This window comes from Apus apus, chromosome 1 (assembly GCF_020740795.1).
Source record: "Apus apus isolate bApuApu2 chromosome 1, bApuApu2.pri.cur, whole genome shotgun sequence".
Classification (NCBI taxonomy): domain Eukaryota; kingdom Metazoa; phylum Chordata; class Aves; order Apodiformes; family Apodidae; genus Apus; species Apus apus.
In genome coordinates this window covers 168,040,488-168,055,501 of record NC_067282.1, presented here as the reverse complement: position 1 = coordinate 168,055,501, position 15,014 = coordinate 168,040,488, and the positions used below count along the sequence as shown (strand labels likewise).

The 15,014-nt window shown below is 44.1% G+C and overlaps 1 protein-coding gene across 1 annotated transcript in view; it reads left to right on the top strand.

The window, feature by feature from the left end:
- The first annotated feature begins 880 nt into the window (after positions 1-880).
- TRHDE (thyrotropin releasing hormone degrading enzyme) overlaps positions 881-15,014 on the top strand; it is a 212,294-nt gene continuing 198,160 nt past the window's right edge. Inside the window, exons 1-2 of the mRNA XM_051608023.1 lie at positions 881-1,707; positions 7,098-7,371. Coding sequence (XP_051463983.1) covers positions 881-1,707; positions 7,098-7,371 — 1,101 coding nt within the window. The remainder of the gene's footprint in view (positions 1,708-7,097; positions 7,372-15,014) is intronic.

The following is a 15,014-nucleotide window of genomic DNA, read 5'->3' as shown; positions in this document are numbered from 1 at the left end:
CGACCTCCCCCCAGAGCCGCCGCCTGTGACACACCGGTGAGAAGCCTCCCTCGTCCCCGCGTCGCTCCCGCCTCCCGCCCCCGCCCGCTCCCCCGGGGCGCCGCCGTCACCGCCGGCAGCCTGAGCAGCCGCTGAAGCCGAGGGGCGGCGGGGCTTGCCCGCCTCTCCCCCCTTCCCATCCCTTCCCTTCCCTCGCCTCTCCCCGGTGCCTATATATAGCCGCCTCTGCCCGAGCCAGCCGGGAGAGCGCTCTGTACCTGCAGGAGATGGGAAAGACAAAATAAGAGAGGAGCTGCGAGGAGTGCCTCTTCGGAGCCAGCCCCGCCAGGAGGAGGAGGAGCAGAAGGACGGGCCCGGCGCCGTTGTCCGGTGCCGCCGCCCCCGGTGCCGGTGGAGCCTCGCGGGGGCGGCCCGACCAGCGCAGCGGCGCGGGACGCGAATGGCTCGGGCGCTGCCGGGGCCGGGCGCGGAGCCCGACCCCGGCCCCGGCGGCTCGGGGCGCGGGGGGAGGAGAGCTCCCTGCGGCCAGCGGCGCTAGCGGGGGGGTCGGGGCGGCAGAGCCCTCCCCCTTGGCGCCGAGGTGCGCTGAAGTGCCCCGCAGAAGCCGCACAAGTTGCCTGCGCGGTCCCGGCGGCCGGACTGCGAGAAGCGTCTCCGGCTCCTGCCCGACTCCGTCCCGTCCCGTCCTCCCACCCGGGGAGCGCTGCCCGGTGGGGCCGCCAGCAGCCAGGGTGATGCAGCTCGTCGGGCAGTGACAGGCAGCGCGTTCCCCCCGTACCCCCCGAGCCGAGCACCACCCCCCCGCCTCGGAGCCTCTCATGCCTTCGGGGCCCCCTCGGGGGGCGGCGGCCCCACGGGAGGCGGGGGCGGTGCTGCCGTGATGGCCCTGGAGGAGAAGCGGGAGAAACGCCTGCCCGTCACCCCCATGATGATCGAGGAGGAGGCCGCCCTGCGGAACGGCAGCCGGGGGCTGCCGCCGGGCCCCTGGGCCGAGGGTGCGGGGCCGAGACCACGCACCACTGAGCGGCACATCGCCGTGCACAAGCGTCTGGTACTGGGCTTCGCCGTCTCCATCCTGGCACTGTTGGCAGTGACCATGATCGCCGTGCTGCTCAGCGTCCGCTTCGAGGAGTGCGGCGCCACCGCCGACGGCTCGCCGCGGGTCGGCGGCAACGGGAGCCTACCGGGGGCGGCCTGGCAGCCGCCCGCCGCGGGGAAGCCCCCCGGCCGGCCCGAGGAGGAGAAGGAGGAGGCGCGGGACGGGGAGGCGACGGCAGAGGAAAAGAAGGAGGAGGAGGAGGAGGAGTGGCAGCGACGGCGGGAGCTGCCGCCCTGGGCCCGGCCCCGGCTGCCGCGGCACCTGCGGCCGCTGCACTACAACCTGATGCTGAGCGCGTTCATGGAGAACTTCACCTTCAGCGGGGAGGTGAACGTGCAGCTGGAGGTGCGCAACGCCAGCCGCTACATCGTGCTGCACACCCACCGCCTGCACATCGAGGCGGTCCGCGTGGCCGAGGACAAGCTGGCCGGCGGCGTGCGGGTGGCCCGCTCCTTCCTCTACCCCCAGACCCAGGTCTTCGTCGTTGTCCTCAACCGCAGCCTGGAGGTGGACAGAAGTTACAACCTCAAGATCATCTACAACGGCTTCATCGAGAACGAGCTGCTGGGCTTCTTCCGCAGCTCCTACGTCCTCCACGGCGAGAGAAGGTAGCGGAGCGGCCGCGCCGCCCCAACTTGGGTGGAAGTTGGCAGCCCCGCTGCTCCGCGGCAGCCCGCGCCGAACTTCGGGGGGCGGGAGGGCGGCGCCAGGAGCCGGAGGGCGGCAGCGCCGCCAGGCGGGTGAGGCCGCGGGCTCCGCGCTTACCGGCGGCTCCGGGGCGCGGGGCCTCGCCGGCCGCCGCGGGGGCAGCGCGGGGAGGGGGGCGCTGCGCGGACGGGGCGACCCCCGCCCAGCGGCCGCCGGGGTGACGGGACGCCCGATCTCCAGTGAGTGCAGGCCGGGCCTCGCCTTCAGCCTCGCTGGGGGTTCCCTCCACCGTCCTGCCGCTCCGGAGGGCCGCCTCTGCGCAGGCGGAGCTGCCGGGGCTCTCGGCGGCCGCCCGCCCTTCATCGCACCGCCCCGCCGGCCGGGGTAGGGAGAGCGGCTGGCGGGTGGCGGGAGGCGGCGGCCGAGGCTGGGGGGTGCGAGCGAGCGGGGCGGCGGTCGGGCCGGGCTGTGGGGCGGCTTCGGGCCGGGGCCGTGCGGGATGCCGGGCCGGGCGGTGCCGGGGCGGCCGCCAGGTGAGGGGAACGCACCTGCTGGGAGGCGGGCGGTGGCCACGGGTGCGTTTCCAAGGAGCGGAGCACGCCTCCCGCTCGGTCCCTCTCGGGACAGTCCCGGAGCGGAGACTCCCGGTCTGTTTAATGAACTTTCCCCGTGTGTCCTCGTGTGCCAGAGCCTTGCCGGGTTACAAAACAGCAGCGTTTTCGGAGGGGCGAAACTTCTCTGCTCTTTTGCTTGCATGTCCTTCTTTGAAGACGAAGGTGGTGGGGGGTGATTTCGCTTAACGTGAATACATTTACGCCACCTGCTGCAACCGAATGGCTGCAGATTTACACCCAGTGACAGGGCAGACCTGGTCAGTGCCCACTGTTTGATGTAGAAAAAGTATCTGTATTCACTCTTGTCACTATAGCCCTTGGGACCTTGTCGAGGCCCTTGTTACGATGGGCAGGGTCACTGTGGAGGCCCCGTTCCGGCAGCTACAGAGGGGTTTTATTTATTTATTGTTTTCTTACGTAGTTTTCTCTTTTAGCCACAGTCAGACTTTAAAATTGAAAAGATAGTTCTTGGTAGTTCTGTCATTGTCCGTTATTTTAGAATTAGTTTCTTTTTAAGTTGTTCTCCCTGAATTCTGCTGTTTCGGACTGCAAAGAGTTTAACAGTTGGAAGAGCTGGGCAGAAAATGCAGTAAGTCGGACAGAAAAAGAGCAGTCACCAACTCAATTAAATCAATAGCCCCTGTATTAAAGCAGATGTTTGTTACTATCATTACTGGCAATTTTAAACAGCCTGCAGGAACTGCAAGCAGGATGGCAACTAAGTTTGTGCAGTTTGTCATCACAGTGAAATAAAATGGAAATTTGGAAAAGCATGGTGGTAGGGAAAGATGCAGGTAAAAATGTCTTTTAATATGAGGAGTGAATGACTGAGGTAATTGGGAATTTGTGCAGACCTGTATGGAAGTGGGCAAATCAGAAGACAAAATACTGCTGACAGCAGGGGGTATAATTCACTTTACAAACTCAAGAAATTATTTAAGCAGTTATTATTCCTGTGTAGTTAGACTTTGTATAGGAATAATTGAACTGTCAAATAGGTGTTGCAGTGACATTTCTCCAAAGTTGCTGTATTGCACTTCAATACTGATGCCCCAGTTAAGATTAAAAATACCCAACCAGCATTAAAAAAAGGCCTATTCACTCTCTGAATCATCGAGCTAGTTTAAGACACGGAGTGAAAGGTGATAATGTGTGAGTAAAATTTGCTTCCCAGTACTCTTTGTGGAACTTTACAGGCACAAGTTGCTTTGTTTTTAGTGCACTTGAATATAGTAATTGGGCGAGATCCTTACCTTGTGTAAGGTAGCACTGTTATATTGAAATCAGTGGCATTTTTTTCTTTAAATCAGCTCTTTTATGTCTTGTACTGTAAAATGCTGTTTTTAAAACTATAATCAGTGTGTGGTTATAGTTTCAGGTGTTTAATAAAAGTACTATTTTTTCCTTTTCAACTATCACAGGCTTAACGACTCACTGTAGTATAAAGTAAACAATACACATTTTAAACCAGGGAACTTCTTTGTTTAGAGCATGCTCTTGCAGTGTAGCAATTTGCATTTTGATTAATAACCCATTTTTTATGTAATGCATATAACCATTTGTAGTCCTTAAACATGGATGACTTCTACTATGATAGACAGACAGGCTTCTCTCATGCTCTGAGAGACCTTGATGTTCCCAGCAGGACTGTAGCTTTTTGACATCTTTATATTCGATTAAAATACAGCAGCATTGTTGGAATAACGATTGCTATAAAAGGGTCTAAACAGTAATTTTTCATTTTTGTTGTACGTGAGGAGTGAATAACTAGCTAACTGTGAGGCTTCACAAACATATTAATGCCTTCACTATATAATTATTTTTCTTTTTTTTTCAGAAAGTTAGTTCATTTTCTGTGGTCTCTTCACAGATGAAAGTCATAACCTGAAATGTTGATAGCTGCGTAAAAGTATTTATTTTCTTACTGAAAATGCAAGTGATATGCTACAAACCTTGTGTTATGTGCCAGAATTTACTGGCAGTAATCAGCAGACATTTAATACAGAGCTACTGTAGGAACATGCGCGTATAATTCAAATGAGCATAAAACTTTGGCACAAATGAGAAGGAAAAAAATTCTTACATCACGCAGACAAAACAAACAGACATATTCTTCCATCTTATAGCAACTAAGATGTCAAAATAGATAGGTTGTTGAGGAAACATGTCTTCCTTTAATAGATGAAGTGGAATTAAAACACCTACAAATTACTGCCATGGGTATGCTGAGAAGACAGGCTGCAAGGCTGTCATTCCCAGAAGTACACCTTTTTATGGTGATATTTTTGGGGAATTGAAGATAAAAATGTCAGTGCCCAGAGAGGTATGTAGAGAGATGGATGAAATCCTCAGCCTGCTCTTCACCAGAGAAGTTTTGCTTGTTTTTGCCTCCTCACCAAGAGAGAAATAGATAAAATACATAGTGGTTTGGGTTTTATTTTTAAAACATGTGTAAGGGTTTAGTCTTTGGCAAGCAGTTTTTAACTTCTGGTTTGTTTTGCTTTATGGCACAACAAACAAATCGATGTTTGATAGTAATGCACATGTGATAAATATCACTGTTATTGGTAGTTGGTGTATTTTTAGTATGAAATATTGACTGCCCAGTGTTTTCCCAGTTATGTGTATGTGAATATATGTCTGTGAGAATACAGAGGACGCAGAGTTTACCAGGTTCCATTAGTCTGCTGAAGGAATTGTTTCAGTGGCCTAAAATATAAGAAGTATTAAAAGACTGCTAGTAGGATCTCCAAGATGTGAAAGGAAGAATAAAAAGCTTCCTTATTTAGAGAGTGTCAGAATATATACGGTATTCCCTAAGTATGCATTTACGTGTTTTTCTGAGCTCATTAAAATTGTTAATTGCAGAGAAAAGTTCATCTTTCTTGCTTTATTAATAACAGGCCAGTACACTTTTCCATGCTCACTTGAAGCTTCTGTTGATGTCTGTTGCTGTTTGGAGTGTGCCTAGAATGCAGAATCAGGTCCATGTTAAATTATTTGCATATAAATTGTTTTGCTTCGTTTAATTGGCTGGTTTGGCTTTGTTGTACTAGTGCAGATCCATGGATAATATGGAATTCCATTGGACTAACACTGAACTACCTGGCACCAACTTTTTACTACATTTTATAATGAGATAAAAAAATTAAAATGTACTGATTTCCTTCAATAATGGCTAGCCAAATACGGCTTTTTATTTGAGACAGCAACTGCTTCACTGGTGGGAAAATTTGTGAAGTTTTGAAAAGATCAGACTGATTGGAAAAATGTGATGATTTCCATGAAAGCGTGTATCTAGTTCCATCAGGTGTGGATGCACCATAGCAAGAGAGAAGTATAACATTTCAAGAAGCTTATTTTCTTTTTGAATTTTATAAAATAATGCTTCAAAAGATGTATAAAGCCAAATAATTTTTAGAAGTTGATTGGATATTTTATTTTCCTTGTGGGCTACCTATTTTTTGTTCCCTCTGCACTAAAGAGTATTGTACTGCAGAATAATGCTTATAGACTGATTAATAGTAGGTGCCACTATTTTCATTACATTGAATCTGTCCACCCATCTGCTTCCCCCAGAGAAATAACAGATAATTAGTCAACCTCTAAAATTGTGATAAATATTTACCTGGTGTCTAAAATTGCATGATTATTTCCACTGATGGAACTTTGGAAAGTGAGACATGATTCAATACCACTCAAAAAGTCTACATTTGTGCTACCTTTACAGTTACTTTTGGCTCAAAGTAATTTTCTTGTCCTGCATGCCTCCAGAAAAGATTCCTATTGAAATCCATAATCCAGCTTTTAGAGGGTAGCTTCTTGTTTCTGCAGAGGTATCATTGCATGTGGGTTTTCTCCAAATGTGTAAATGTAAGTTTGCTCAGGAAGGTTCCTATTCTCTATCTGGTTTAAATTCTCTTTAGTTCCAAAGAAAACAGTTACAGATTTTATGTCAAATTGAAGTGTTTCCATTCTGTACAGAGGTGTAATAAAGACATTTTTCTCCTTCAGAGATCTTTTTATAATTTGACCTATTAACTGAGAACATAGATTTGTTCCCTATAAAATACGCCAGAAAAGCAAAGCACATGTAGAAGGATGGTGAACTTCTCTCTGCTGGTTTAATAATTTGTTTGTAATTCTGCAAAGCTCACAGATGGCTTTTTGGATTTGCACAGTCACAGCAGTGCTGTGTAGACATGTGTCGTAGACCTACATGCAACCAATACATAAGAAATAAGCAGTGGCAAACGCTGACCCTCTTGAGTGCACTATGTGACTGTAAGTTCTTACACCCAAGGAAGGGCAAAGTACCCTGCCAGCGTCTTAGGGTAGAGTTAACTCTCCAAAGGCTATTAAATCCTGGTTTGAACGGAGGATTGTGCTTGTTTTACATCACATAACTAACATTGGCTTGCTTTTTCACATGTAGGGATGACCAAAACTGCTAGACCCTGAAGTTTGATACAAGGTGAAGGATTATTTATTTAGTGTCAGTGCAGTGTCTGCACATTTGTAGGCAATTTGTAGACCATTACTTTTTATCAATTGCATTGCAGTAGAAGTAGTAAGGAAGTGATAAAGCAGTGTTCAAATGCTCTGTCCTTAGTACAGTTTGTTTCCCCCCCTCTCCTTAAACTGCAGTAGTCAAGCAGTGTCTTATTTGATATGTCCATGAATCAAGTGCTGTGCAGTTAGTAATTGCTTTGGGTTTTTTTTTTTCTTTTTTCTAGGTTTCTTGGTGTTACACAGTTTTCTCCTACTCATGCCAGAAAAGCTTTTCCTTGCTTTGATGAGCCCATCTACAAGGCCACTTTCAAAATCAGCATCAAGCATCAAGCAACTTACTTATCTTTGTCCAACATGCCAGTTGAAACTTCAGTTTTTGAAGAAGATGGATGGGTTACAGATCACTTTTCACAGACTCCTCTCATGTCCACATATTACCTAGCGTGGGCAGTGTGCAATTTTACATACCGGGAAACTGTCACCAAGAGTGGAGTAGTTGTAAGTACTTCTAATGTTGTATCAGATACACTTGATTTTGAAAACCCTCACTTTTTGTAAGGGATCATAACATAAAGTATTTTCTTGTTTAGCATTCCTAAAATTTGCCAGCTTATTGAAAATGATAGTCTGGATTGTTTGAGACCTTTTTTGAAAGTTTTTGTCTGATGCTTTTTGTAACTGGTTAGCTTAGCAGGTGTAGTTGTCTGATGTAAATTTTAAGCTTTTAAATATGGTGTTTCACTTCACTTTGATTTTGTTGGGAAGTTTTATCTGGATTTTTCTGTAGCCTTTTCAATACCAGTGTTCATGGGACTATTTATTAGAAGGAACCAGAAATACTGGCAAGGTTTTCAGTCTTTTACTTCAGTACTGACATATCCCTTGGTGTGCTGTGTGCTAGCTCAGGAGGCTGATAAAGTAATTTCTATCTTAGGTCTCTCGCTCAGGAGCAGGACTTCACAACCTACCAGCTTCCTGTGGAGATCCAGGTTGATGAAAGCACTAGTGTTCTGGAGCTGTTGTTTCCAAATATGGCACGATTCCAGGACTTAGGCCATGAAAAAAGAGAGAAAATCCTTTATTTATGTCAGTTTTGTTTTTGTTTACAAATATCAACCTCAGAACTGTAAAACAAGCTAAAACATAAATGAGAAATGCTGTCAGCTTAATAGAATATTTCACAGCACTGTCATCTTGATTTTTCAGGTGAACATACAGAGAAACCCTTCCTTCTTAGTTGCAGTGAATAACAAACCAGAGCTAGTTCTGGAAGCAGAGGGCTAGGTGGCAGTTTAAGCTGTGTGCCTGAGCAAAAGGGGTGTTTACCTTATACTTCTGCAAATGCTCTGTGACTTTGTGCTGTAGCCTGGGAGCATGAGGAAGGACTACAGGCCTCCATTCCATTGCTGATCAGGTCAGGAAATGTCTCCATAACCACTTTTGCTAGCCTAAGCACTGAGCTGCTGTGGAGGGAGCTGATTCTGCCTTTTCTGAGCCAAAAGTATTCTTTGCCTTCCTTATGCTAGCCTTCAGCTCTGTACAGCCCTGTGATCTGGCTGAAAAGTGACCTGAAAAAAAAAATAAATGAAAAGGTGGTAAGTTTTCAACTCTAGTACAGATTCAAGGCTGTACTGATGGAAGACGAACCTTCTGCATTGGCATCCCTCATTTAGGCCATACTGAAGTGATCAGGAAATAGGCCTTGTTTTTGTCACTGTAACACCTGGATAGGACACTAGGGACCTTTCACTCCCTTACAGCCTTTTTGTACCATGGCCAGCAGACTATGACACTACCCTCTGGCCTCACAAAAAGGGAGGAGGAAGCATGTCTAGGAAGTGGCCCTCTAGGGTGCTTTAAGCTATGAGTGTAAGTATGCAGGAGCTGCTGAGGCCATGCTTTCAGTCCTAGCGGTTACCTGTGATGGCTGAAAGCCTTTGGGATTGTGGGGTTGTGTGGTTTTTTTTAATCTTTTTAATTTTTTTTTACCAAGGCAAAGAAGTCAGGAACGAGAAGTGTGTGGCTGGTTCTTAGTGTTTCTACCAACAGATAAATTACATGTACTAGAGGGATTGCTTTTAGGATTAGGAATCGGTTGCCTCTGGCTGTTATAATAGTCATAGAATCATAGAGTGGTTTGGGTTTAAAGGGACCTTAAAGATCGTTTAGTTCCAACCCTGCTGCCATGGGCAGCGACACCTTCCACTAGATTGAGTTACTTCTCTGAGTAGCCTGTTCTGGTTTCTCACCACCCTCACAGTAAAGAATTTCTTCCTAATGTGTAATCTAAATCTACCCACTTTCAGTGTAGAACCATTGCCCCTCATCTTATCACTGCACTCCCTGATAAATAGGAGTGTTCACTGGCCTAGTAGAACAGGGTGAGATATCAGGCCATTTCTTACTCCCTATCAGCCAGTACCGAAACAAACTTATATCCAGGCAGGAGCTGATGTTTTTCATTTTAATGTTCTCCACCTGCTGAAGGATTTAGTCTTAAGCTAAGAATGGCCTAGTGTTTTTTAGCTTTAGAAAGCGCTGGTTACTGGAAGTGCTCCTTTAACTAGGTGGAAGTTTATGGTACGTAGTCTAGTGGGCAGGTCTCGTGATCTTTGTGCTCTAGTACAGTGTGATGCTTGCAAGTTTTTCCTACCTGATACTATGCTGTTACCTCATTTTGAAATGTCCTAGACTCATCAGAAAAAACAGCTGCAAGCAGTCCAGCTTCCAACATCAGTATAAGCAAATACATGAAACATGGGGGATGGACCTTGGGACCATCTGTTTGAAAGATAAAACCTACTTCCTCTTTAGCCTATTTTCTTGTGTATTTTAGAGCTCATATCCTGCAGGCTTTTGGTGGTTGAGTATTTTTTTATACCTTGAAGACACACATAACCTATAGACAATAATTGATAACTCCCTACTGTTCTTATATTTGACATAACTATTCTCAGGACTTTAGGTTTAACAGGAATCCAAAGAAAACATCCAAGTATTAATTTGTTAGGAATTTGTGATTACTAGGGCCTGATAGTTAAGCTTAAGTCTGTTGGTTGAGTGCATGTAGGATATACATATATGTATACTCCACTGGCATGACAGTACCATTGCACAGAACTTTGCCAACAATTATGCAAATCAGTGAATAATCCTCACAAAGACTTGAAGACTAAAAGCCTATATAGGTTGAGATAGTATCTTATTTCATGAAGTTGTTTGTTAAGTGTTTAAGAGTTTAAGCTCTTGTTTTGGTACTGTGTCTATCACAGAAGTATGTTAATGCCCAGGAAGACCAAAATAATTTACGCCGAGTTATTGATTGAATATATTTTGCTATTTTTTTCAGTCCATTTGTGATTGGATCATTTTTCATTGTTGTTCTGTTTTGTTAAAAGAGTATCTTTTAAGGTATGAGCTCAGGGCAAACACTTTAAAGCTGTGTTCATTCAGATGAATTGCTGAGGTAATCCATCTTTCTGAGTCTTTCATATTGCAATACTGGGAGTTCATGGACACTGCTGGGTGAATATGAAATTACCTGAAAATGTGGCACGTACAATTCTAAACTTTTTGGTTTCCTCTGAAGCCTATTTTTCACTAAAATTTAGTTGCTTCCATATCCATGGCCATGAACTTAAATGGATGTTAAAAGTATTTGTTTCTAAAAATGAATGTTCAAGAAAATGAACCAAACTCCCTTATTGAAGCATTTTGATAGGCAGTTATTTGCATTGTGGAATCTTACTTCAATTAATGCAATGTATATTGTTTTGTCGACATACAGTAGACATCTACAAGACCTGAGCTTGCATTTACTTTTGCTTTTGTTTTTGGCATTTTCTTGAACCTGATTTTGATTCACAAAGCTTTTTTTTGTGTGTGTGTGGGAAGGGGCAGAGAATGATCCTTTCAGATTTTGACAACATACTAATGATTAAAATCTCACCTTTCTTCCAGCTGACCAGTTTTACTAAACTGCTATGGTCAAGGGTAGATAAACTCCTAAAGAAATAAAACATTGAAATCTAAGAAGGTTTGTTCCTCAAAACTGGTTAAGTGTTAGCTGTTCAATTTTTCTCAGAGAATGACATTGACCTCAAAATTAATTTTAACTGAAGTGTAAGATTCAAATACAATTTGAGTTTTATAAATAGAAACCAACTTTTCGAAAGCATAGGTGGGCAATCAAAATAGTAATTTTGATGTATCCTATATAATTCTTGCAGATGTGAAGATGTTCTGTATTTCATACACTAGAGTTAATTTGGAAAGGAGAATTAAGACATGCGGTACTTTTCTGGGAGCACAGATCAGTGGATGAGAATCATTAGCGTAACTCTTTAGTCCATATGTTTCTAACCAGAATCCCTTTCAGAACAAGTAATTTAAAAGTGGAATTGACTTGTTATATGCATTACAGATACATAATATGTTCAGGTTAATCTGGGATTGCAGTCTGTGATTCAAATCACTTGATTCCTGTGGAAAGGACTGTAGAGCGGTCATCTATGTTGCTGCAGACTAGGGAGCAGTATAGTTCTACCAGAGTGCTGCCTGAGGTAACGCTGTACTGAGGGAGGAGGGATGCCCTCAGGAGCAGGCTTAGCTGATCTTTGTATGGCTCTAGACCCACTGCAGCTGTGCCAGTTGTGGTTGGTGAAAATCACAGGATCTGTGTACAGTCACCTTTGCACAGTACAAGAATCCAGAAAACTCACTTTCACACATTTACTTGCTTCTACTCATATGTTGTGTTTCCTAATCATACGTCTTGCATATGTTATTTTGTCAGTAATTCTTAAAACAAAAATATTGCTGGCTGGACTGTAAAGTCTGTCATACAATCTCTGTGTCTCTTTCATTGTTGTCTTTATCTGTTCCTTCAATCCAGCAGCCTTTTTCCTATTATTGTTACTTTATTTTTCCCCTTTCAGAATTTCTTTTTACTCTACTTCATGTTTAACTGTATTTCTATTCACCAAACCCTGTTTTTCATCATTCCTTTTGTCAGATGGACATAGAAACTCACTATATCCTGTCTCATAGGTTATTTTAATTCCCTTTTTTTCTGCTAATTCTTTTCCTTTCTGTTAGTAGAAGGAATGAGTGCTCACAGTTAAAGCAGAACTCAGCAGTGGAGATGAATGCATTGCTGGAAAGAGATGTTTCAGGGAGATTAATCTACCATTCTTTTTTGCTGTGAACGGGGTGTGGAGATAGGTATGGAAATAAAGTACCAACTGGCAGCTTTAAAGTGTTTGACTTGTCAGGGGGAGTATCTGCTAAAAACAAAAAAATGAAAGTGCTTGTAAGGGAGTGAAGTCAGGTGGAATTGTGGGTGCAGGGGTTAGAAGAGCAAGCGCAGGCAGTGCCAGAACAGATGGGAGTGAGCAGCAGTGAAAGGAAGTGGCTATCTGGTGGTGAGTGGGAGAAGGAATAGTGATGGTAGGCAGTGCTGAAGAAGAATCTTGCGTGGTTTTAGTTTTGATACTCCTGCTCCTATTCCAAAATGGTTGCGGTGTATGTTGTAGGACTGGCAGAGTGTGGGCCTGACCACAGGACCACAGTGTGTGATCAGCTGCTCCTGTTAGAACCTCCACCGGCTGGTCTGAATCCATGAGTGTTAGATGTTGAAGAGAGCTCTACAGCTGGGTATGCATTGGTTTTAGTTATAGTAAATGTTATTGTCAAGTCATCAGTGCTGAGTAATTTGCCATGATACAGAGAAAGACTTTGAAGCTGAGAAAGATCTTATGAGAAGAGCCATACCACAGTAAGACCAACCTTATTGCACTGCTGTTGTTTTGCTATTACTTTACCTAACATGTAATTAGAGATCACAAGCTCCTGGTTACTAAAGTTCTTAATTCAATACTTTATAGTACAGTTAAGTCTTATCCTGGCTGATGAGGAGGTGCTGAAATAATCTGGCTAAATGGGATATGTGCAGTTCTTGTCACGTGTTTCTGCATAAGGGAAAAATAAATTTTGCCCAGAAAAGGCTAGTGGACAGACTGACATAAGCAGACATAGGTCAGAATCAGTGCATGTCCAGCAGCTCGTGTTAGTTTAGGTCCAGCACCATGGATCTGTGGCATTGTACTTGTCTTTAAGACAAGGACGTTGTGTAATGCTTTTGACAGTCCGTGAGATGCTGGAGAGCTTGGCTGGGCAGTCCTTCATCTGCAGTGTGGTGATCAGTCTGAGGAGACTTTGAACTGACTTGCATTAATAGTCTAAAAAAACTGAAATCAGGTTGAACAACTGTTCAGAATAACCTTTTTCCTGGTAGGTTCTGTCATTTGTTAGTTACCTGAAAAAAATCAAAATAATCAGTTCCCTCTCTGAAATAACACTGTTCTCACTGTGAAGTTCAGCCTGTAGCTTTTATAAAATTATTCTATATTTGAAAAATGTATTAATATTTTTATGTAATAGCAGTAATGATCTCAAGACCAGGCATTTTCTGTCAGCTAATGACTACCTGGGTTAAAGGCCTGAGGCTCTGCCTAAGGCCCTCTCTTCAGCTGCTTGTTATTAACTGTCAGCAAAGTCTCTCCATCAGTTATTATTTATTAATCAGTATTGAAGCAATTATACACCAGGTAGTTCTTAGTGGGTGAGCAGATTTGTTACAGCAGAATGATTTAGCTATCAAAAATAGAATTAGTCCTCGATTAAAATTAAGTTTTCTTCCTCTGCAACCTGAATTTAGTCCAGAGTTGAGCTCTACTTTTTAAGTCCACTAATACCTGAAAAGTAACTTTTGTTAGCCCATCACTTGCCACTGGGAGGCCACATGTGTATCTGATAAACAGATAGTAGCTAACGTAGGAAGCACCTGGCAGATTTCTGAAGCCTGGTGTGATGCAGACTTCTAATGTTTAATCTTTGTGTCCTACAATGCTGATCTGATAGTGATGTGGTGATACCCATTTTTGGTCTTCATTACAAATATCCCACTCTTGCCTTCCCCAAAATAGCAAACAGTTAAAGATAAAATTCATTTTACAAAGAATGTGGTGGAATTTATGCAGTTACATTGAGCTAGAAAAGCACACACATAGGAACATGGATAGATGTATTTGTGCTTTTTGCTTGTATAGAATTGCCTCTGTAGTAACATCAAAATGGCAGGTTCTACAGGTACCTTTTACCCAGTTCTGTGCTTACTGTTGAGAATTGTTAAGTGGGAAACTGTAATATAATACATTAGTAATCCAAAGAAATCGTAGCTTTTTGAGATTCACTGCATCAGTATTTGTTTACTTATTCCGTTTGAGGTTCATATATTGAAAATGACTTTTAGTTTATTAATTTTTAAATACTATAGCTACAAAATGTGCTACAAACAAACAAAAACTTATGTGATCAGCATCCATGCTAAACTGAATATGCCAGGGAATCTGTTAAAAACATAAATTGCAAACTTGCAATCCGTTGTTATTGATTTCTGGTTGAATTTGCAAGTCGAATGCACTAGGAAACACTGTACATGTATTGTGCTTACTCCTTTAAAAAAATGCTCTCTATCAGCACTTGTAGTACATGCAGTATTTAAATGTGATTTTTTGTTTCATTAACGTAAGCTCTCAGCTGCATTCTGCAAATAATGTTATTGAGTTGAAAAACCTGAGTTTGGGAACAATATTTTGTCTAGGAAGATCATCTGCAAGTATCTGGTGGCAGCAGTGTACTGACCGTGGTACGTACTACCAGGAAGACTTAGATGAAAAGTGTGAATTATCAATTTATGGCTGATTTTTAGCCTTATGGATAGATTGCAGTAACAGGGAATGGAGAGAGAGACAGCACTTGTGATTGCTGTTCTGACAAGCATCAGGCCAGGGTCTTCATTGTGATTCTGTACCTTCAGCAGCATTGCTTCATCTGGGGTCTCTTCTAACTAATGAAGCGAAAGAAAGGTCTGAGAGTCTTAATACTTTCAGCTCCTTTCTTGACGTTTGCTTAGAGGAGAGTAGTGTGAAGTCACTGTCATTTCCCCCATTTCCCACATTGCGAGCAGGGGAAGGATGGAGGTGGAGGAGGAAAGACTCTACTTCCTTTCATGTACTATAATGAGCATATGCTTAGTAGTACGTACTGTGACAATCCAAGTCATAGTGAAGGCTGAATGC